Here is a 23913-nt window from a genome sequence, read left to right as displayed (position 1 = left end):
GGTGTTTTGCGCTTCACTATTTTAATGAAATTACACTTAAAGCATGATTGCGATAAAAATATCTTTTGACTCATCTACACTTTTTTTGTGCTCCAAAAAAATGCTGGAGCTACTGTGCTGAGAGCAGCTGAGATTAGAACGACCTTATAAGCCTCAAAAACTTGCATCCGTACTGCCCTTACTTTCACAATCTAGTCCCATATTCAGCATCCCCATATTATAGAAAGGTCAGTAACTTTTTTTCAGACTCCGGAGTAAGAAATAAAACAATATACTTCTTGTACATAGAAAACAACTATGAAAAGGGCAGGATCCATGATACACCTATATACAAGGCTCTGAATCACAGACTCATAGAAAGGCTCTGAGAAGAGAACTCTGGGCAGATTTATTTTTCACTTTCCCTGACAGAGAACAAGCTGCTGATTAAGCAGTGTGGGGCTGTTCACTGCCTTACAAAGCAGCCCCTCCCATATGAGCAGCTGTTTAGTATGTGTATTAGCCAAAGGGGTACTGATGCAAAATACCGGAATTGGTTGGTTTTTATAAAGGGAATTTATTTGGGGTAGGAGCTTACAGATACCAGGCCATAAAGCATAAGTTACTTCCCTTACCAAAGTCTATTGGAGCACGTGTTGGAGAATGAGAGCTGCCAACATCTGCGAGGGTTCAGGCTTCCTGGATTCCTCTCACCCAGGGTCTTGCTTCTCTCTGGGTTCAAGGTTCCTCTCTTCCTGGGGCTGGCTCCTCTTTCCTCTGTGAGCTAACTTCCCTGGGCTCCAGCTTAAGGCTTCAGCATCAGACTCGAGCATCAAAACTCCAACACCAAAAATCCTCAACTCTATCCTTTGCCATGTCTTTTATCTTTTTGTCCCTCCCCTTGGTGGGTGGGGATTCAACACTCTACTGACATGGCCCCATCCAAGCCCTAATCATAACTTAATCACGCCCAGGTACAGACCAGATTACAAACATAATCCAATACCTATTTTTGATAACCATATCAAACTGCTACATTAGGGTTGTTTTTTTTTTAATTAGGGCATTCTTAATGCTGAATTAATTTTTATGTTCCTGTGACTTTTATCTGTTGGTCTCTGGGGCAATACCAAACGAGATTCTACCCTCATTTACCTGACCTTAAATGATACATGAAAGGAAAATGCCATATTGTGTATCTTGAATGCCTACTATGTGCCAGGTACTGTCCTAGGCATTACCTCGTTTAATCCTTATTAAAACTTTGCAAGTCAGGTTTATTCATCATTTTTCATTCAAAAAACATTTCCCAAGCTTGTTGAGTGTTACGTACTGTGCTAAGTAAGTGCTGGAGATCAAAAGGTGAACAAGAGAAACAAATGTGGCTCAAGCGATTGGTCTCCCATCTACCATATTGGGGGTGGGGCTCCCCAGGTCCAATTCCCGGGACCTTCTGGTGAAGGGGAGCTGACCTGTACCGTGCAGAGCTGGCCCGCACCACAAGCTGACACAACAAGGTAACACAACAAAAAAGAGATACAGAAAAGACAAAGATGCGGCAAACCAGGGAGCTGAGGTGGCTCAAGCAATTGAACACCTCTATCCCACATTGGGGGTCCTGAGATTGGTTCCCTGTGCCTCCTAAAGAGAAAGACGAGAAGACAAACAGGCACAGAAAAATGCACAGCAAATGGACACAGAGCAGACAGCAAGCACAAGTGGGACAGGGGCGGAGAAGAATAAATGTTTTTTAAAAAGTTGAACAAGGAAGATCTATTCCTGCCCTCAAGGAACTAAATAGTGGCTAGAGGGTAGTAAGAGCCAGAACGAGTGGTACAAGTTGAAATTTGAGAAGTATGCAGGGCACACATTTCTGCAGTCTTTAAGGCCACATAAGGAATTAGTTTTTATTACAAGTAAAATGGAAACAAAGAGTTTTAATTTTCTGAGTTACATTTTTTGACAACTAATACATGTGCATAGCAAAAACTTCAAAAGATCCCCAGCCATGCAGTTTCCCTTCAAGAGACAAGGAGACAAGGAATTGTTACCAATATCTTGTGTATCATTCCAGAGATATCATCAATAATATATGCATAGACAAGTATTTATAGACACAAATGGTAACTTGGTCAGAAGGGAAGACAGCTAAAGAGATGTCAGTCCACTCGAATACAGGTGTTGGGTCGCAGGCAAAAGTACAACTCACCCAGGGTTTGGTGAAAACATTTTACACACACACAAGAGACAGAGTAAGGTCAGCTTCACTAGTTTGGCATCAGTTTGGCATCAGTTCCTCTTAGCCAGTGGGTCTCAATCCATGGCTAAGAAAGATGGGTGTGCTACACCATGTGTACATGTGCTGCCACAGTGGAGGAAACATTTAAAACATTTGCTGCCTTCCAAGAAACTGTTCCAATATACACTCCTTTGGAATGTATATATTCCTAATGTACATATATAATGTATCCCTAACTTGAAATATTACAGATCAGGGTATGCTTTTTAAAGGCATAAAAGGTCCGTTCTTTCATCACTCTTAACTGGCTTTTTAAATCTTCCACTTCGGCTATAAATGACTTTGGTGTATGGGCCTTTTTACACTAACCTCTGGTTTAATTAGCATTCACCTTGATAAAATGTTGATCCCAGTAATGAGCGAGCACGATAGAAAACATTTTAGCTCATTATCAGCAAGGGCTTTGTAAAGACCCATGTTCAAAGATGGAAGCTCCCTAGTATTGCAGTTAGGTCAACAAAGACTGGACAGTTACTTGGCAAAATGTTAACGATTTATTCTTTCATTCTTCACACCGTTAGGAAGTCCCTCCGGTCTCAACTCTGCAAGTACATGAAGACCCAAGGGGTTAAATTCCAGGGCGCTGCCGCCCAAGCTCAATTTCTAGTGGGCTAAATGATGCAGTCCGGAGGTCTGAATCCATTGTTCCTGGCCGCAGTTCAACCTTCATTTTAGATTTTGGAGGGTGTGTCTTGCGAATGAACAAATGCGAACCCGGAAAACGAAAACTAGCTTTTATGGGATTTCGATTAATTGCGTTTCTCAAAACCATCCATCATGCCCACTTCTGGGTGTTAGATGCAAAAATGATTCGGGAGCTCAGCAGGGAGAGGCAATTCCGCATGGGAGACACTGGGTAAAAAAAAAAAAATTAGTGTCTTCTAATCTTCGCCTAATTTGGCTCACTGGGTGTTCTCGATCCCGTGGTACCAGACCCGCATCTCGCGGCACAAGCCGCCGGCGAACCGGAGAGGAACATTTAGCAGCCCGGAACCTTGCGTGCGGGGTTTCTGCGGCAGCGCGCCCGGGGAGGCGTTTGGGAGCCGCACTGTCCTGTGCCATGCCCTTCAGCCCCGCACTGCGAGGAGAAAGCTCGCGGTTTAGGCCGCGGCGGCGGTCGTGGTGGTTTTTCTTGTAGTTGGCGGCTGAGGTCAGGCCTCAGGTGGGACCGGCATCGCCATGCTGACCGGACGGCCGGGCCGAGTGCCCTTAAAGTTCCTTCCGGACGAAGCGCGCAGCTTGCCTCCGCCCAAGCTGACCGACCCGCGCCTCCTCTACACCGGCTTCATGGGCTACTGCGCGGGCCTGGTGGACAACGCGATCCGGCAGAGGCCGGTGCTGACGACCGGTGAGGGCTGCGCGGCGGGCCGGCGGGCGGAAGCGGGGGGCAGGGCTGCGGGCCCGCCCGCCGCGGGCGTTCCGGACGTGCCTCGGCGTTTCCGGGGTCTTTTGCCCCCGGCCCCGCCTCGCCTCGTTCGGGCGTCGGCGCCCCGTTAGCTCAGGCAGGGCCGTAGTGTCATGTCGCTGTTGAGGAAACGAGTGCGGCGAGGCAGGGACGTAACCCACAACGCCACTGTGAGGCCGGAAGGACCTGGGACTGGACTGCGCGCTCCCTGCTCGCTTCACCTGAGTGTTGCGGAGTGTGCGGGGAGGAGCGTCGCGCCGTGCCCTGCTGACATCCGTGATTACAGTGTTCAGTCCTCGGAACGCCGTGTGAGGAGGTGTTTTCCACAAAACAGCCGTAGAGAGGTTAAAATAGCTTGTCCAAGGTCGTATGGCTAGTAAGTAGCAGCGCCTGCTTTTAGACCTCAGTGTGTACTGGAGACCCTTGTTTCTCAAACTGCGTGCATACGAATGGGCTCGGGATCTTGTTAAAGATGCGAATCCTGGTTCAGTCCGTCCAGGGAACGGTCTGATAATCTGCCTTTTGCTCCCAGGCATTGCAGATTGTGCTGCTCCGTGGGTTGCACTTTGAGTAGCCGCTCTAAAGCCCTTGTTTGTATTGCTTAGTAGTATGTCACCAGAGTATTGGCACACTATCCTGATAACGTCTGGCACAGTAGCTGTGCAAAGACTGGATTTCCAAAAGGAGAAGGGGAGAGAAACTTTAGGAGAGATGTCATTGGATTTAATTTTACTATGTCAGGCAGATACTGAGAGGGAACCTCCCAGGTTAAGGAACTAGTGGGAGCAAATAGGGGCAAAGGCCTCTGTGAATGGGAGCAGTTTGATGAGTGAGTGTATAGGGTTAGGGTGAAAAGGCTACAAAGAAAATTTAGGTAAATCATGGCAATTTATTCTCTAGACAGGTAGGAATCCTGCAAGCTAAAGTAGTGCAGTAATCAGGCTTGTGGGTTTTTTTTGTTGTCTTTTAACACATCGATTTTTAAAATATATATATTAATAAAGCACACAGTTTATCCAAAGTGTACAATCAGTGGTATTTGGTATGACAGGCTTGTGTTTTAAAAGGTCACTTTTGTCAACAATGTAAAGCATGGATTGGGCCCAGGGAACCCAGTTAGGAAGAAAGCTAATGCAATGGGTTAGTCAACCAGAGATCACCCATGTGTGCCTCTTTAGCCTCTTTCCTGCTGTATGGCCTGCTTGGGAGTCAGCTCCCAGGCCACCAAATCCCACCACTTTGAGTGCTCAAATAGTCCTGAAATCCCATCTCCCTTGGACTTGACCCCTTACCACTGAAAAGAGTGATCTTTGTACAGTTCTGCCTCTGGGAACATGGGATTTTTCTCCCTTTGATCATTACTGCACATTTGCCCAAGCTTGGTGTAATGAAAAAGAGCTCCACTTTGGAACTAAATGGCCCTCCTCCACTGCTTCCCAGCTGTATAACCTTGGGCAAAATACTTGGTCAGGCTTCTCAGAGCCAAAGTTTCCTCATCTGTAAAATGAAAAGAGGCTCTTACTGACTAGAGGGGCCCTCACCAAATCTTGGTGTGTATTTCCATCTTTTCCATTTCTCACCAAGTTCTGTTCTTTCCCCCATTTCCAAAATAAATTCTTTTTACTGGCCTAACTAAAACAAAAAACAAACAAAAAAGAATTTATCTTCGCTTATTTGTTGTGAGAATTAAATGACATTCTATAGGTAAAGTGCCTGGTAACACGGAAAGTTCTTTCCTTAGTTCTTGTTACATACATTTGGTTGTCCAACATTTACTAAGCTCTTTCTCTGTGCCAGGCACTGTGTTACATACTGGGTGTACAGGCTGATGATTACCATTCCTACCTTGAAGGAGCTCCTAGTCGGAAAGAGAAGTAAGCAGTCCATTATGAATCTTGGTGTGATAGACAGTTACTAGAAATGACAAATGAGTTCCCTAAGGTGAGGAAAGGAAATTTTTACAAGGTAGAATTGACTGGATTCAGTGACTAGATATGGGGGGAAGAGGGTAGAAAAAAGGCTAACTGTGTTCCTGGGTAGATGGCCCTGTCATTCTCTGAGCTAGAGGAAGGAAATGAGTTCAGTTTCCAGGCTTCAGGTAGACGTGTCTGTCAAGCATTTGGATCCATTGGTTATTCAGCATGGATGTTTGGACTAGACATACTTACGGGTCATCAGCACATGAAAGTTAAATAAAACTGTTGGATTAAATTAGTTCTCCAGAAGAATATGTTTGGGATAAGAAGAGAAGAGGGCTGGGGGTTGGAATTCTGGAGCATAGTTAGAAAATCAAACCTATAGTTAGGCTTTTGCAAAATATGTTTCCTATTTTAAAATTCATATCTTGGGATCTCCCATTCAGATTTAAAATTGTGGCTTCCCCTATATCATGTGATTTGATCTTCTCCAGTGTCTCATAATAGGATGATTTTTTTTAAAACACAGTTTTGAATAGGTAATACATGCAAATGATACACAATTCAGAAGTACAAATGAGAAGACATTAAAGGGATTTCTTGGGAAGCAGATGTGGCTCAACCAGTTGGGCGCCCACCTACCACATGGGAGGTCCTGGATTTGGGTCCCAGTGCCTCCTAAAGAAGATGAGCAGATGACACAAACCAGCAGACTCAGCAGTCTGTGGGGAGCAGGTGTGGAGTGGGTGTGGCTTCCCATGTGGGAGGTCCTGGGTTCGGCTTCCAGTGTCTTCTGGAGAAGGTGCGCAAACAATGAGCAGACAGATGAGCGAACCATCTGAGGAAGGGGGGATAAATAATAATAATAAAATAAATCTTTTTTTAAAAAAGGGATTTCTTGATGAGATAAATTTGTAGTTTAGCTGCTATTTTTTTTTTTTTTAGATTTATTTATTTATTTAATCCTCCCCTCCCCCGGTTATCTGTTCTCTGTGTCTGTTTGCTGTGTCTTGTTTCTTTGTCCGCTTCTGTTGTCATCAGCGGCACACAGGAAGTGTGGGCGGCGCCATTCCTGGGCAGGCTGCACTTTCTTTCACGCTGGGCGGCTCTCTTTGCGGGGTGCGCTCCTTGCGCGTGGGGCTTCCCTATGTGGGGGACACCCCTGCGTGGCACGGCACTCCTTGCGCGCATCAGCACTGTGCATGGGCCAGCTCCACATGGGTCAGGGAGGCCCGGGGTTTGAACCGCGGACCTCCCATGTGGTAGACGGATGCCCTAACCACTGGGCCAAGTCCGTTTCCCTAGCTGCTATTTTAATAACCAATAAATATGCAGCTATATTAAAAAGAAAGAAAGGAAGGAGGGAGGGAGGGAGGGAAAAGAAAGATGCAGCTATAAATCAGGATGTGGAGACACAAAATTGCTTTTAGACTATTTGAAGAGGACTTTACCTCTGTCTTATTATAGCCTGAACAGGCCCTAGAATACAGGTTAGCTTAGGTCTTATATTTATTGAAAAAGAAAAAAAGTTATGATTTTGTTTTTCCCTCTGTTCTTAGTCCAGCATTCCAGATTTTCTATTTATCTACCTTTTATCATGCAGAATTTTATAAAATCTGAATTAAAAAGTTGTACGCTCTGTTGAGAGTTGCATTTACAGACTTAGTGTTGCTCTTCATAATTGCCAAGCATCTTTAGAGAATGTTAGATAGCTAAAGGTGAAGGCTGGTTTTTCAGGTATAACTGTATAGAAAAAAAATTTTTTTTTAAAGAATGTTGAAAGAAATACCATAAAAATATATATATCTGGAACATGAAATATAATTCTTAATTCATATTAACTGATTGTTGCTTTTTGGGGGGTTTGTCTTTGAATTTCAGGTTTGCATCGCCAGCTTCTATATATTACTTCCTTTTTTTTTGTTGGATATTATCTTTTAAAACGTCAAGACTATATGTATGCTGTGAGGGACCATGATATGTTTGCATATATGAAATCACATCCAGAGGATTTTCCTGAAAAAGGTATTTCAAGTAAATTTTAGAAAACCTTCTTGTCTTTACTCTGTACCATTCTCACTGGTTAATCTTATCCACACCTCTAGCTTCAGGTACCCTCTGTATTCTGATAACACCTAGATCCTTGCCTGTAGATCTGAATTCAGATAACCAGTTTCTGGCTGAGAACCTCCAAACAACTCATGGCACCTTCTGCCTTCCCAAAACCTCTTGTTCCTCTGTCCTGCCTCAGCTTATGGCACTGCTGTCCACCCGGATCCACAGGCCAGAAGCCCAGGAATCATCTTCAGGTCTTCATTTCACTTCCCCCTACTCATTAAGTCTTATCAGTTCTGCTTCTTAAATATTTCTCAAATTTAAACTTTCCCTTTTCTCCCACTCCTGGCTCAGGCCCTAATAATCTTTCACTTGGCTGATTGCCCTTGACTCCACCCTGCCTCTACCTTTCTTCAGTCTGAGTTTTGCTGAAAGCATATCTGATTACATCTCTCTGCTTATAATAGCTACCCATTGTCTTTAGGATAAAATCCAGACTCCTTAGGGTAGCTTATTTCCCCTATCCTCTGCCCATAATTTTTTCTTTTTTTTTTAAGATTTATTTTATTTATCCCCCCTTGCTGCTTGCTTGCTGTCTGCTCTCTCTGTCCATTTGCTGTGCACTCACTCCTCTGTGCCTGCTTTTCTCCTTTTGTTGCATCATCTTGCTGTGCTAGCTCTCTGCGGGCACGGGCCATCAGCTCTCCGCAGGTGCAGGCCAGCCTGCCTTCACAAGGAGGCCCTAGGAAGCAAACCCAGGGCCTCCCATATCGTAGACAGGAGCCTAATCAGTTGAGCCACATCTGCTTCCCCTCTGCCCATAATTTTTGACCTCCACATTGTATGCACATGTCTGTGTTCCTTGCCTGTTTCCCTAGCTTCCAGCACAGAGCCTATACATAGCCGGCACTTAGTAAATAATAGCTCACCTCAAGCTCAAGCACATGGAACCCTGTAAGATTGACCCAGGCCTGGCTCTCCAGCCTCATCCCCCACCAGTCCTCTCCTTCCTTATGAAATGCTTAGTCTTGAACCTGCCCTACTTCACGTTGTACAGAGAGTACCCTCTTCCTCATATGTTCTTCCTCCTCTTGCCCCTTTTCCCACCCTTACAACCTAGAAAGTTCTTGCTTAAGATTCATCAGGTCTGTTGTTAATGGTGGAAAGTGGGGGAGGGGGAGAAGATGGGGCATATGGGAATCCCCTATATTTTTGATGTAACATTTATGTAATCGGAAGCTTCTTTTAAAAAAACATGCAGCATGTCAGTGCAGCCTTCACCCAGCCTGATACAATCAGGGGCACCCTCAGCACCCCCTATTCATCTCTCTTCAACTTCAAATGTAATCATAACATGACTGTTCTCTTGTCTGTATTTTACACACATGTACACAACCCAAATGTGCACGTATGTGGACTCTGTTTAGGCTAGGAACTTAATAATGCGCTCTTGTGTCTCCCCTGGGTCTACACAGTGGCATGAAAATCTTTAAATGTGTGAATCAATGAGCGTAGAAAGGTTTTGAAGTTATAAATGCATAAATTGATTTTCCTAGTCATGTAAGTGTTTACTGTTAAACATTTACTTTTTTTTATTGTGGTAACATATATCATAAAATTTGCAATTTTTACCATTTTTAATTGGACAATTCAATGGCATTAATTACTTTTATGATACTGTGCTACCATCACTACCTTGCATTACTAAAGCTTTTTCATCACCCCAAACAGAAATGCTTTACCTATTAAACAATAACTTCACATAAAACATTTCTGTTTCATTAGGTAGAGTGGTTTCTAAGGTCTTATCTTGTTCAGTCACATACATGATTTTATATATTTATACTCCCATGCCCTTCAGACCCATATATGATATCACGTTTGGACCAAAATGGTACAGCTTTTGTCAGAAAAGCTTAAAGATTCATACAAAGCCATTAATAGTAAATGTATCAGGGAATGGGGAATACTTCCAACCGTTGGATATTGAAGCTAGAAGGAATCTTGAAAATACTGATTCCTAAGAGGGAGGCCCATGACTGAGCAGTCTGTAGTCCCAGACCTTCTGGTTTTTCACCTATTTCCACAGGTCCCTCTGTTAGCAGGAGTGCACCTAACTTCAAGGGCTCATTCTGTCTCTGAGCAACAGATTACGGGCAGGTATACCAAGAGCCGCATGCACTGGCAGTGTGGGCAGGGAGAGCTTGATCACACAAGCTCCTTGCCCCGCTAGCTGACCTGTGCCCCTCCCTGTTTATTCCTTCCACCATCCTTCAACCAGGATACTCCTGGCAGCTGCTTGCTTCTCCTGGTAGCCATTGGATATTACCCCAGATTCCTCCAAAGTTATTCTTCAGTGAAACAATTATTTGTGATTGCCAAGCCATGGTTAAAAACAAGAAAATAAGGAAATTTAGAGGTGTCCATGTGTAAGAATACTGAATCTTAATTTTTCTCTAGAAAATACAATTTTTAAAAACATAATTTAAAAATAAATATTACTGTTGTGATCTTTCCTCTTACAGATAAGAAAACTTACGGTGAAATTCTTGAAGAATTCCATCCAGTGCGTTGAAGTATCCAAAATACTTGCTCCAGTTTCACTGATACTTGTCATTTATGAATTTTATGGAACATGTTTCCTGACATCTGGAGTTTGTGTTAATCCGTATGTTAACCCCTTGTAATTAAAATGGTCACATGAGTACTCTCTTTTTTTTGTCATAAGAAAAAAATGTTCATCAGAGAATGGTCAGTTACCATTCACCCCATTGTAGGAAAACATCTGACATTTAAAAATTGAGTTTAGTTCTAGTTCAGCGGTTAGCAAACTATAGCTGATGGAACAAACCTGACCCACTGCCAATAAAATTTTACTGGAACGCAGCCTTGCTCATTTGTTTACATGGTGTTTATGGCTGCTTTCATGTTACAACAGCAGAGTTGAATAGTTGCAACAGCAACCTTATGACTGCAAAACCTAATATATTTAATAGCTGGCCCTTTACAGAAAACGTTTGCCTACTCCTGTTCAAGTCTGTCAATGTAAAGTAAGCCAGATTATGGATAGCTTTGTGTGCCAAGGAAAATAAGCTTGACTTGATCCTATAGGTTTTGGGAAGTCATTAAAGGGTTTTAACTGGGAAGAACATGGTCAGATTTGTATTTCTAAGCTCACTCTGCAGCAGTATGGAGTGTGGTTTGGAAGAAGATTGGGACATGGAGAGGGAGAACATGGGTTCTCTGCAAAGGAGTATAGTTTTAGATGGATCATCTAGACAAAGTGAGCTCACTAACTACATTGATCCTTGGTGTAATTAGAAGTGAAATAGGGAAGCAGATTTGGCTCAACAGAAAGAGTGTCCGCCTACCACATGGGAGGTCCAGGGTTCAAACCCCAGGCATCCTGGCCTGTGTGGTGAGCTGGCCCACACGCACTGCTGATGTACGCAAGGACTGTTGTGCCACGCAGGGGTGTCCCCCGCGTAGGGGAGCCCCACGTGCAAGGAGTGTGCCCTGTAAGAAGAGCTGCCCCATGTGAAAAAGGTACAACCTGCCCAGGAATGGTACCACACACACACACAGCTGACACAGCCAAGACAGCGCGACAAAAAGAAACACAAATTCCTGGAGCAGCTAACAAGAATACAAGCAGACACAGAAACAGTGAATGGACACAGAGCAGACAGGGTGGGGAAGGGCAGAGAAAAAAAAAAGTGAAATAGACCTCCACCTAACTGGAAAGAAGTTACTCTTTATGGCTTACCAAATCCAAATGCTTGATCAAAAAATTCTGTTCCCAAGCTCAGATCTTATAATCAAATTCATTTTTGGAGACTAATAAAATTGTTTCATATATTTATACATGATCTCAAATTAGGTGGCAGTATGAATTGAAGCAGGTGGTTTCTTGGTAAAATCAAGTGAGTTCCATCTATTCTCTTGAATACCACCTGTAAAAAAATGAAATGTCTGAGAAAGTGCTTTAGAAACAGATATACAAATACAAGTTGATTTCTTATTGCTACTGCAGTAAATGGATGAACAGTTCAGCTGTGCTTGGCCTCATCAGTGGTCCGCAGGTAGAAGAGGGTGAACCTTTGGTCCCAAGAAACTCGGCTACCATTGAGTTCTGGAGGGTAAAATGCTACAAAATATATAAGTGAGGGTGGGAGAGAAAAAAGTCGGCCTCTAATAACAGCTTACATGTCAGATGCTTTAATTCATCTTGTTTAATTTTCACAAGCTTGTGATGTAGGTAATATCTCCATTTAAAGATGAGAACAATTAGGCTCCAGAGAGTTAAATAACTTGACCAAGTTTGCACAGCAATTATCTGCCAAGAGGATGTGAACATTTACTAGTCAGATGCTAACATGCGCTTTTTACCATTCCACACTGGACAGGTAACTCTAGTCCCTCATGAACCACCGGCCACCATCCCAAGCTGGTAAAAGGAGAAAGGGAGTTGTGAATAGCAACAAGCATCCTAGAAGGGAGCCAGTGACCAGTTCATGAACTGGTGCTCAAAGGAAGGGAGGGAAGCATCTCAAAGAGAACCAAGTTGTCTCCACTTCTGGCTGCAGGTCCAGGCCTTTTGGTCCAGTCATCAGTGCTAGTAAACTGCTCTGTGCCGTCCTCAAGGAGCCTGCCTTATGTTGTGTAAAGTGATCTGTGGAATGACAATTTGTTTTAAAAAGCCGAGTCAGTATAAATTCAAACAACTAAGGAGGAAAAAGTGAAAACAATGTCAGTATTGCTGTAGGATAATTCTGGCAGTGCTGTAGCACTGTGAGAAGAGTCAAAGGATAACAGCTGAAATAGCTCATTTGCTTTCCCTGTACATTATATTAATGGAAACTGAGATGCAGAAAGGTGAAATAAGTTGTCCAGAGTTGTACAGAGGTCAATACCAGAGCCACAACAAGAACTCAGATTTTTTTTTGAAACTCCTGTTGTACTGTTCTGCCTCCATGAAATGAAAATTGGTTAAGGTGAGGTGTGTTGAAGCATTATAAAGCTCAGTTGCTTCTCTGATCTTTGAAACAGTTTGGTTGGTCAAGAAGTGGGATTTCCACCCACTCTTGCCATTCCCAATTCTCACCTCCAGCCCAGGCTGCAGAATTCTAAAGGCTCTAAGGAACAAAGAAAAATCAAGTAGTGTAGAGGGAAGGAATTAGACTCGAGCTAGGTCATGGTTCACATCTTGGCTCTGCATTTACTGAGCAACCTTGGACTCATTTTACTTCTCTGGCCCCTAGTTTTTTATCTGTTAAATGGAGGTGATAATTTCATTAGATAATGTGCAAATGCTTTCAAAACTATAAAACACATCGAATACCAATTGAAAAAAAATACTACTGTTACTTTTTAGTGAAGAAACAAACCCAGAGAAGTGAAGTAACTTATGCAAGACCTCTCAGCTCATAGGAACTAGAACCAGGACTTGAACCAGGGCTGTTGACCCAATCCAGCTTCATTCAAGAACCTCTGGAAGAGGGCCCAGAGAGCCTCATGGGAAGAGGGAGACAGGGTTGAGGTTGGCAGTTTGGGTTTGAATGGAGGAAAGAAAAATGGCTGAGAAAATGCCTGGAGCAGAACTCTACAGCTCTGTTTGCATGTGTTTATATTCCCCATCATTACGGGGTGGCCTTAAGGTAGATTATGAAGATAACACAAGAGGACCGAGGATGAGTATAATGGATAAAAGACCTATCTCAAAGGTGGGGCCAGTCCTGTTTTTATCCCCTTACCAGCTATGGGATTTTGGATGAGTCACTTCACCTCTCTGGCTTAATTTCTTCCTTGCCAGTAAAGTGGGGATAAAAGTCCTGCCCCTTATACCTACATCAAGCAGTTTTGAGATTCCAGTGGACATGGATGTGCTTTATAACTGATAAAGTCAGTTTGTGAGAGCAGGACTGGAAGGTGGCGTAGGGTCAAAGCTGACGGGTGCTGTGACCCAGTTTCTCCCAATCTTTCCCCATAAATGACCCACCCATGACTGTCCCAGGTCCCCTTCCCACATCCCACCCTTTGCCACCACCTGCTTGTCTAGCCTGGTGCTCATCCACACCTCACGACTCCAGCCTCTCTGTGCATGGACATACGGGCTGAGGTTTCAACACTTATCTACACATACACAGAGCAGGGCTTCCGGCAGGCAGCCTCCACGCCCTGGTGTGCCAGGAATGGGTTAGAGTCCCCTGGCTTTCTGTTTGGCCATCTAGAATCGGGGATGGCCAGAATACCAGTTGCAGGGGTACTGTGAGCAGCGTCACCCTTATGCCCCCATGTGCCATATAAATATATTCCATGTTCTGTTACTTGGAAAAAAGTACAGCAGCACTGCCACACACACAAAGCCTTCACAGTGCACACCTGAGTAAAAACACATGCCGTGGGCAAATTTCTTCAACTGTAAGAAAAAATAAAACCTGTCTTAGTAGGGTAATTGTGAAGATTCAGTGAGGTAATTCTGTATCAAGACTTAGGAACTACGCTGGCACTTGCTCTGTGTCAAGCAAAGCTACTGTGACTACATGACATCAGGGCTCTTAGGAGCCATGGAAGTCCTTGGTGGCCTATCCCTTGAAATTACAGGTACAGATATGTGTACATATAATTGGACCTTGGGGTGACAATCCATCGCTTTTTTTTTTTTTAAGATTTCTTTATTTCTCTCTCCTTCCGCCCTCCCCCACCCCGGTTGTCTGTTCTCTGTGACTATTTGCTGCATCTTCTTTGTCTGCATGTGTTGTTGTCAGTGGCACAGGAATCTGTGTTTCTTTTCGTTGCGTCATCTTGTGCTGTCAGCTCTCCATGTGTGTGGCGCCATTCCTGGGCAGGCTGCACTTTCTTTCGCGCTGGGCGGCTCTCCTTACGGGGCGCACTCCTTGCGCATGGGGCTCCCCTACGCGGGGGACACCCCTGCATGGCAGGGCACTCCTTGCGCACATCAGCACTGTACATGGGCCAGCTCCACATGGGTCAAGGAGGCCCGGGGTTTGAACCGTGGACCTCCCATGTGGTAGGCAGACGCCCTAACCACTGGGCCAAGTCCACCACCCACAATCCATCGCTTTAGTCAGACTCTTAAAGAGTCAACAGTGACGATATACTCATTGAATTCACATGTCTGCACACCTTCATGTACTTAGAAACACACTGCACAAACACACATACACGTGCCTGCGAGGCACACCCTCACAGGCCACTTTCCCTTCAGCTCATTGCCATTACTTACCAATTCCGGGTCACAAGGACAGTAAGGAAGGCCTGGTTTGGGCCTTCCCAGGTGTGGCCTCGATACCCTAAAGCGAGGCTGGCTCTGAGAGCCAGGTTCTCCCTCTCCCACCGGGCTGCACCACCTCGCCCCCTTCTCCCCTGAAATGTCCCCTTGGTGGACTCCGATGCCCGTCAGCACACTCCCCATTACCTTCCCTAGAGTCTGAGGCCCACGCAGCCTGTCCTGTTATCTCCTGGTATCTCCTCATCACCTCTTGGGCTTTCAGGATAAGGTGGGTGAGGATGTGACGCAGGCTGGAGAAGTGCAGATGGAACCGGGCTTCCAGGTCCAGCTCCTCCAAGCCCCTCCTCCTGGCCATCCTCTGTCTCGGCAACTTCGTTCTTAGCCTCGTCAGCCTCACTCCCTTCCTTCTTTGCCTTCCGTTCCTGCCGGGGCGGCAGCCCGTGGTCCACATCCACACGGATGGCCTTGAGCATAGTGAAGTAGTTGTAGAGATCGGGGACCCCAGCCTGAGCCTGGGCCCTGCCCCTGGCCCACTCAGCGGCATGTCCCACGGAAGGCTGGGCATCATCGCCACCTGCTCCATGGTGCACACTGTGGCTGAGTACCGGTCCACGACGGTCAGCAAGCAGTTGTTGGGGTAATGCTTGGTGAGCACCTGCATGGCTGCTTCCTCTTACACAGAGTCCAGCAGGCTCCCCGGGCACGATTTCTAGGCTCTCGAGCGGCCAGCAGCCTGGCAGCAGGCCAGCGGGCCAACACAGCCATTTCAGGCCAATCCCAGGGCTTGGGTCCCACATGTGTATCAGGTGATCCATCTGCCTAGGGACAGACCTGCCAGCTTTCTGCTCATGTTTAGCACTGCATGACTGCCTCCTCCATCAGCTTGCTGGAGCAGTTAAAAGAACCTTTTTCCTTCAGCAATTGGTGCAATTGGCCCAGGGCAGTAAATAAGTTTTTTGGGTTTTTTTTTAAGATTTATTTATTTATTTCCCCCACCCCTCCCCCTCCCTGCTGCTTTTGCTGTGACCATTCACTGTGAGATCTTCTATATCTATATCTCTTTTTTTGTCTTCTCATCTTTCTCCTCTAGGATTCACTGGGATTCGATCCTGGGGACCTCTGGTGTGGAGAGGTTCCCTGTTAGCTGCGCCACCTCAGTTCCTGGTTTCTGCTGCGCTTCACCTCTGACTCTCCCCTTCGTCTCTCCTTGTTGCATCATCATCTTGCTGTGTGACTCACTCGTGCAGGCACTGGCTCACCGCACGGGCACTTGGCTCACCACGCAGGCACGCTTCCTCTGCTTCCTTTTCACCAGGAGGCCCCAGGGATCGAGCCCGGGTCCTCCCATACGGCAGGCAGAGGCCTTATCACTTGAGCCACATCCGCTTCCCAGTAAATAAGTTTTTCAGGTCACCTGAGACCACACTGCCTGTTTGCTACCTTCCTAGGGTCAACTCTGAATGCACAGCTCACCTCCACAACCTGGGGCACCTGGACTGTGAAATGAATAAGAAAGGAGGGTTAGGAAGTAGAACAGCACAGTAGGAAGCACTGAAGTAGGAGCCAGAAGCCCAGCAGTGCCATGCAGGAGCTGTGTTTTTTATTTGCCTGCTGGCTGGCTCGTATTTATTGAGCATCTCCTTTGCGTAAGGTTCTGCACTAAGCTCTTCCATGGGTTATATCATTTAATCTTTACCACAAACCTAGGATGAATGTACTTCCATATTGCTATTTTACCAATGAGGAAACTGAGGCACAGACCACTAAAGTAACTTGCCCAAGGTCACACTGGAGCTGGGATTCCAGCTCAAAACCACCCCTTTCCCACCTCTGGACTGGTGTGTGAGGTTACAGAAATCACACAAGTCAACTGGATCCGTATCTGCATCCGTAAACGTGACAGGTTGTTGTGAGGCTCAGATAAGAGAAAGCCAGGGAAATGCTCCGTAAATGAGCAAGCACAGTCCCCAGGTGCGTCATCTCTGTGGGTCCTAGATTATTGCCAAGGTCTTTACCAACTCTACTCAGTAATTTCACAAGTTACGAAGTGTCCACGTACCATTGAGCTATTCCTCTGACCAGTCCTGGAATATGATAATAATCCACTGCATAGTCATATCATCTCAGTTTGCAAACCACACTTACTATATTTATTTATGAGGTTGTTAGGGAAATGGGAGAGGCCCCAAGCTGCACAGCGAGTTAGGGGCAGTGTCAGGGTGAGAACAAGACCTTCCAGGTTCTGGTTCAGGCGCCTGCTTGCACTCCTGCCTCAGGTGGGTGCCAAGTGCTGAGTCCCCTGCCCCAGCAGGGGAGGAATGAGGGGGAGGAGAGCAGGGGACAGGATCTGGGGCAGACCAGGACCTCAGGACATCTTCCCGACGCCACCCTCCCCCACCCCAGAGCAGCAGGAGCCCCCTCTGCACCTGACACTCACCCACTCCCTCCCACTCCTGTGGCCAGAGCTGTGAGAAGTTCACCTTCACACGGAACTGAATTCTACCCTCCTATAACTCATCCCCGTTAGATTATGATATTCGCCCCACCCCAAAGGCGCCAGCCCTCGCTGTTTATATTAGCACAACAGGGTTGTGTTCAAAGCCATTTCCCATCCTTTGACTCACTCAATTCCCCCAACAGCCCTGGGAGGCAGAAAGATATCCCCTTCCAGATGAGGAAACTGAGATTCAGAAACGGGGAGATGCTGGGCCAAGTTCTCACAGCTCGGACGAGGCGCGGCCTGGGAGGAAAGCGGCTGTTGTCGTCTCCAGACCCCCTCCATGGGCTGGCTCTGTGCACAGCATGACCCGGGGCCGCCCGGCGCTGCCCTTCATCCTGCCGGGGACAACTGGCCTCGCCTCTCCAGGGCAGAGAGGACAGAGCAGCTCAGGGGCCCCGGGCCGGCTGGGAAGAGCCAGCTTCCACTTTCACCCTTTCTGGACCGTGGGTCCTGGAGTGGGACAGAGAGCCCTGGGCCCGCCCTTCCCCTGCCCGCCCTGAGCCGCTGCATCCTCTGTGTTGTCATAGTGATAGGCGCTCACTTGATTGGGGGCTTGCGCCTCTAAGCTGATCCTGCAGTGTGCTGAGAGCAGGACTGTGTCCCACAGGTAGGTACCATCCTCCATTTATGGGCGAGGAATTCGAGAAAGGTAGAGTATGAGCCCAAGAACACACACTCTTCATTCCTAGGCAAGGAGGAGTGGGGATGTATCGTAATTCCTACCCGCAGGGAAGCGGACTTGGCCCAGTGGTTAGGGGGTCCGTCTACCACATGGGAGGTCCGCGGTTCAAACCCCGGGCCTCCTTGACCCGTGTGGAGCTGGCCCATGCGCAGTGCTGATGCGCGCAAGGAGTGCCCTGCCACGCAGGGGTGTCCCCCACGTAGCGGTGTCCCCCACGTAGCGGTGTCCCCCGCGTAGGGGAGCCCCACGCGCAAGGAGTGCGCCCCGTAAGGAGAGCCGCCCAGCGCGAAAGAAAGTGCAGCCTGCCCAGGAATGGTGCCGCACACATGGAGAGCTGACCCAGCAAGATGACGCAACAAAAAGAAACACAGATTCCCATGCTGCCGATAACAACAGAAGCGGACAAAGAAGAAAACGCAGCAAATAGACACAGAGAACAGACAACGGGGGGAGGAGAGAGAAATAAATAAATAAATAAATCTTAAAAGAATAATAATAATAATTCCTACCCACAGTTAGCTTTGAGGATTAGAGATGACTGTGAAATATCTGATACGTGGCAGGACCTGACATATGCTCTACCCCCAGCCCTTTCCCCCTTTCCTACTCCACGCTCCCCATCTCCTCATTTAGCCCTCCATGCGAGGACTCGTCACACTACATTTCAGTTCCTTTTGTACCTGTCCCAGGGCCCAGTGCTGTGAAAACTGGTAAGTATTGGTTGAACGATGATCATTAGAGTTGCCTATTGGAACATTCTAGCGGCTTTGGTCATAATGTCCAGCGACCTTGTAAAACCGAGTCTCTGGCTTGGCAGGAGGAGGGGCCAGGGCGCCCAAGTGCTGCAGCCCCAGATGACCATCCAGGAGCTGTGTGCCACGTTAGGTGCTCCAGCCTCCTCAAGGGCCTGAGATAAGGTGAGAGTCCTCCCCAGAATCACGCCCCAGGGGAGAAAGGGCTGTCCCCCACTCAAGCCGACCGTCTTCCTTAAAGGGTGCTGTCCCACTTCCGCAGGGCCCAGTAGCCCCAAATCGCCTCGCCCAGCCAGCAGGGTGAAGGCTTTGCCTAAAACTGTTTCCTAAAACATGAATAGAAAAGAGCAATGTTTCTAAACTAACATATGATGCTAAAGAATCTATGACTTTTAAGTATTTAGCAAATTAAACAAATAAATAAACGCTCATTAATTCCTTTCCAGCCCCACCATTTTTTGGTTTGTTTTTAACCTTTTCTGGAAAAACAGACTCTTAAAATTCTTTCTCCTCAAGAAACCTGAGCCTCCGGGGTCTCTGTGCAGCAGGTCCAGCCTAAGCCCACGGGGCTGGGGGCTCGGGGCTTGGGTTATGGTGCTGCCCCAGGCCCACGGTGTGGCCAGGCCCCCCTGGACTCCAGAGTCCAGGGCTGTCTGGCGATGGGTGGGAGGTCTCCCAAGGGAAGGCGCTTCCCGACTCGACTGTATGACTCCTCCTGACCCCAGGCCCGAGCGCCGGAGGGCATCACTCTGCCCAGCTCCCGCATCTTGAACCCAGGCCCGGGGTCCCTGACTTAGGACCGGCAGGCGCTGTGCTCTGCGTTGCGGACGGGGCTGCAGGCAGCCGCATCCTCCCCTTCCAGCCCAGGGGCCTGGCCAGCCTCAGGCCACGCTGTCCTGCCTCTGTGCATTTTAACCCCACCTCAAGCCAGCCTCTGTCCAGACACGTTCCAGCGCTGGGCCCAGAGGGATCGAGTGAGCATGCGAGAGAGTGTTAAGGAAAAAGCAAAAGAGTGAACAAGCCAAGCCCGGGGTGACCGCACCAGCAGAGCGCCTGAAGCAGCGCTGCCAGCCCGGAGGCTCCCGGGGAAGCCCTGAGGACAGGTCCACCCTGCCAGCGACATCCAGCCAGCAGCAGTGACCCGGACTGCCGCCGGGCCGCCCTCACAGACCGAAGGCCCCGCATAAAATGTCCCCAGCCACGGGTCCGATTGGAAAGGGATACAGGGGTTCAGCGGGGGCAGGCTGGACTCAGGCCGGTCCTAGGAGTGGGGAAGGGAGGCAGGCAGGAAAGGAGGGCCTTAGAGGGCAGCTCAGGGGGGAGCGGGGCAGAGGCCTGGAGAGATGGCTCTTGGTTCGGCAGGACCCGCTGGGCTCGGCTGTTCCCGTGCTCAGGACACCACATCTGTAAAGCCCCCTGGCCCAGCTGGGCCACGGCAGGTGGGAAGTCCTGGCTTTGAAGAGGGAAACAGAGGCTGGACGAGACCTCAGGCTTCCTCCTCGTCCCCAAGTCTTCCCTCCCGCCGGGGGGGAAAGCGGGGCGCAGTGAGGAGCTTTTCTGCAGCGCTGCCTGTGCCCTCGCCCTCAGGGAATCTGAACGTCCCAAGCTGGACAAAGCGAACTGGCTCAAGAAGGGCTGGGGTCAAAGCCCCCAAGGGCCAGGCCAGGGACAAGGAGTGAAGTGTGGTGCAGAGGTAAGCTGACCAGGCCGTGCCCCAGGGCTGCCAGGCCCCTAGTCCAGGCTTTGAGGTCCCGCACTGAACCTTAGCCTGCTTCCCGATGCCACCCGCCATTGTCTGCTCGCTGTGTCCACTCGCTGTTGTTCTTCTGTGTCTGCTTGTCTTCTCAGTAGGCGGGACCTTCTGGAGTGGGAGAGGGGTGATCATTCTCTTGGGCCACCTCAGCTCCCTGTTCTGCTACGTCTTCTTATTGTCTCTCCTCTGTGTCTCTTGTTGCGTCATCTTGCTGCACCAGCTCTCCGCGTGGGCCAGCACTCCTGTGCAGGGTGGCAGTCCCGCATGGGGCGGCACTCCACGTGAGCCATCTTGCCACACAGGCCAGCTCACCTTCACCCGGAGGCCCTGGGCATGGAACCCCGGACCTCCTATATGGTAAACCCGAGCCCATCTGCTTGAGCCACATCCGCTTCCCTTAGGCTGCTTTTAACAAGACCCCCAGGGCATGCCCATGGCCAGGAGGTGGGGGCTTCACTCCAAGCTTGACCATTACCCCAGGGAGGCGGAGCTGGCGGAGACTGAATATTCTCACCTTCTGAAGACCTAGCAGGCAGAAGGACAGCAAGTGCTACTGATGCAAAGTAGTCTCCTTAAAGGCACAACGAACCCCCCGGGCGACCCTGGGCTAGTCAGCCCACCCCCTTAGGACTCCATTTCCTATCTGGAAATCTAGGCGTTGAACCACAGTTCCTCTGAGTGGAGGATCTGGGGCATCAGCAGCCAAATGACCAGCCAAGAAAGAGCTACTTGAGGGAGTGGCAGGGCCCCTTCTCTGGAGTCTTCAGCTCACCCCAAAGAGGTCCAGACTTTTCCTGCCCTGCCCAGGAATATAGGTATCTACTGTTCGGGGACTCTGCTGTGAACTCCAGTGTTACAAAGGCTCCGTGTGAAGGGCTGACCGCAGAGGACCCGTGAAGCTGGCAGTTCTCCCCGTCCAGTGCCACCTCCCCATGTCCTTCCTGTCACAGTCTCCCCCAGTTCTGGGAAGCCCCAGTCTCCCCCAGCTGCTGCAACTCCCAGGGCAGCCTGAGGGCTTCTGAGCTTGCCTAATAGAGAGAGGGTGTGACATGTCAACAAGGTGCTCCTTAAGTCAACCCAGCACAAATGTCCAGCGTATCAGAGCTGGAAGACACCACGGAGATGCTGCACCCCAACCCTGCAATTTACTGCCGAGGAAACAGAACTGAGGCTCCAGCTTCGGAAGAGTTTAGCCTACCATATGTATCACTTCCTATAAGGCTTTTAAAACACTTTAAATTGTATTTAAACATTATTTTTAAGTGTATATTTAAACTAAAATAAACGTTTACATTTTAAAATGCCGTGGCCAGATGAGATGGGTCACTCTTACAGGAAATGTGCCTCTCACCTGGGAGCCCCTGCAAGGCAGGGACCAGGTCTGACTCGTGAGGGCACCCCAGGAGCTCAGGAAAGCTTCCTTTGTTGACTGAAAGGAGGAATGAATGAGAACTGTGGGGTGCTTCCAAGTTATTCAAGTTATTTCTCCACTCCTTGCTCCATTTCTCTCAACTCCCCTCTGGGGAAGTGCTGCTGGCTGTTGGCCTGGCCAGCAGGAGGCTGCGGGTGGCTGCTCCAGGACTCCAGGGAGCCCTGGGGGGCGGGGAGGCAGGTGGTGCAGCCGCCTCCTTCCTCAATGGCTAGACTCTGACCGAGAAGCTCTGTAGGGCACCCCCGCTAGGGAGAGCCCTTCTGGGGACCCAGAGTCCAGGAAGGGTGTGGGCACCCCTGCCCACTCTGGACCTGTGCGGGGAGGGGGCACTGCGGGGAGGAGGAGACACGGATCAAGCACCGCAGGTGCAAAAACTCAGCTCCCCTAGGGCTTCCCAGGCACCCCAGGGCTCCGCCACCCCAGTGTCCCTTGGGCCTTCTTCCCCTTGCCAGCCAGCTCCCCTCCAGCTTCCCAGGCTCCCTCCCGCTCCGGCAGTCTCCCTGCCCTATAAAAAAGACACTGTCCCTTCCTTGCTCAAACACCTTCAGTGGCTCCTTGTATTAGTTTCCTGTAGCTGCTGTAACAAAATCGCCCAAATTTAGTGGCGTAAATCAACACAAATGTATTATTTTACACTTCTGGAGATCAGAAGTCCAAGATGGGTCTCACTGGGCTACCAAAATGAACAGAACAGCTCATTGCAACCTAGTGTGGAAAAGACCACAAGCACACAGGAGGCAGGCAGGAGGGGGGCTTGGCCCAGGCTGGGATGTTCAGAGAAGCTTCCTGAAGGAGTAATAACTTGGAGTTAGCCAGGCAGAGAAAAGTGAGGGTAACTCGCAAAGCAGATGCTAAGGGAAAGAAAAATGTAAAAAGATATACAGGATATAGTGCATAGGGGTGGGTGTATGTAATAAAGGAGCTTCTACTACTATCATTTTTCCAGTTTCATGCATCTATATACTATTTGTGAATATAAACACATGGAGTAAATAAAAACTTACATGGGGATAAAAAACACGAATTTAATGAGCCATATCTGGGGAAGGAAAGGGGAAAGAGAGGAGGGTCTGGTAATTTATATTTGCAAGGTTTTATTTCTCATCATGCTGAATAATGGGTACATTGATATTTATATATTCATTCTCTTTTTTAAAATGTATTAAGTTCCTATAACAAACAAAGAGAATAAGAATGGGAAATGTTTTTGCACCTGAATAAGCAAAAGCTGAGAGGCACGAAAATAGCAAGAATACTGACTGGGTGTGTAAGAGGGCGATATGGGACCGCTCTCTGAAGTATTCTCCTGTAACACACACACACACACACACACACACACACACACGGGGCCGCAACACGCCCGCACTCTCCCAAACTCCACTCCAACTTCTCCCACCTTCGCTCCCTCTTACCTGCTCACAGCCTCTCCCTTGGTGTCCAGCCGCCCTCCCCCCGCGGCAGTCCCTCCTGACCAGACGGATCTCCCCCGTCTAGACTGTAGGCTCGCACCCCACTTGCACGAGTGCACCTCTTGGTTCGGTCATCCGGTGCGTTAAGACACGCCTCCCCCCAAAAACTGCTGAACCCCTCCTTCCCAGAGCTTGGCCGCGAGTGCAGCCGCCACTCCTGCCAGCAGAGGGCGCTGCCGGGCAGGCCCGGGTCCTCGGCCCCGCCCCTCCCCGCGCCGCGCACGCGCCCCGCAGCCGCCAGGCGGGGGCCGCGCGCGTCTCCAGGCTCGTCGTGGTCCGCCTGGTTTTGCTGCAAAAGGTGCAAAAGGGTTGGCTGATGGGGAGAGAAGTCCTGTCACCTTTCTGGTCCACAGTTTACCAAACAGGTGCCATTTGCAGCTGGCTTATTAAAGGGACTTAGCCGCTAAAGCACAAGCAGA

General features: G+C 48.5%; 1 protein-coding gene and 1 long non-coding RNA gene across 2 annotated transcripts; one reads left to right on the top strand and one right to left on the bottom strand.

Moving 5' to 3' along the window:
- The first annotated feature begins 3325 nt into the window (after positions 1 to 3325).
- Positions 3326 to 10358, top strand: NDUFC2 (NADH:ubiquinone oxidoreductase subunit C2). The gene is made up of 3 exons (XM_071218284.1): positions 3326 to 3626; positions 7550 to 7624; positions 10180 to 10358. The coding sequence occupies exons 1-3, from the start codon at positions 3458 to 3460 to the stop codon at positions 10227 to 10229; spliced, it is 294 nt and encodes a 97-aa protein (XP_071074385.1). The 5' UTR covers positions 3326 to 3457; the 3' UTR covers positions 10230 to 10358.
- LOC111764765 (uncharacterized) lies at positions 4553 to 23634 on the bottom strand. Its single transcript, XR_002797293.2, has 3 exons — positions 23438 to 23634; positions 11421 to 11607; positions 4553 to 6437 (listed from the first exon to the last, which is right to left on the bottom strand). It is a non-coding gene; the product is annotated as an uncharacterized lncRNA (long non-coding RNA).
- Between the last annotated feature and the right edge of the window lie 279 nt (positions 23635 to 23913).

This window comes from Dasypus novemcinctus, chromosome 10 (assembly GCF_030445035.2).
Source record: "Dasypus novemcinctus isolate mDasNov1 chromosome 10, mDasNov1.1.hap2, whole genome shotgun sequence".
NCBI lineage: Eukaryota > Metazoa > Chordata > Mammalia > Cingulata > Dasypodidae > Dasypus > Dasypus novemcinctus.
Note: the sequence above shows the minus strand (reverse complement) of the source record. Positions and strands in the feature narration are given on the sequence as shown.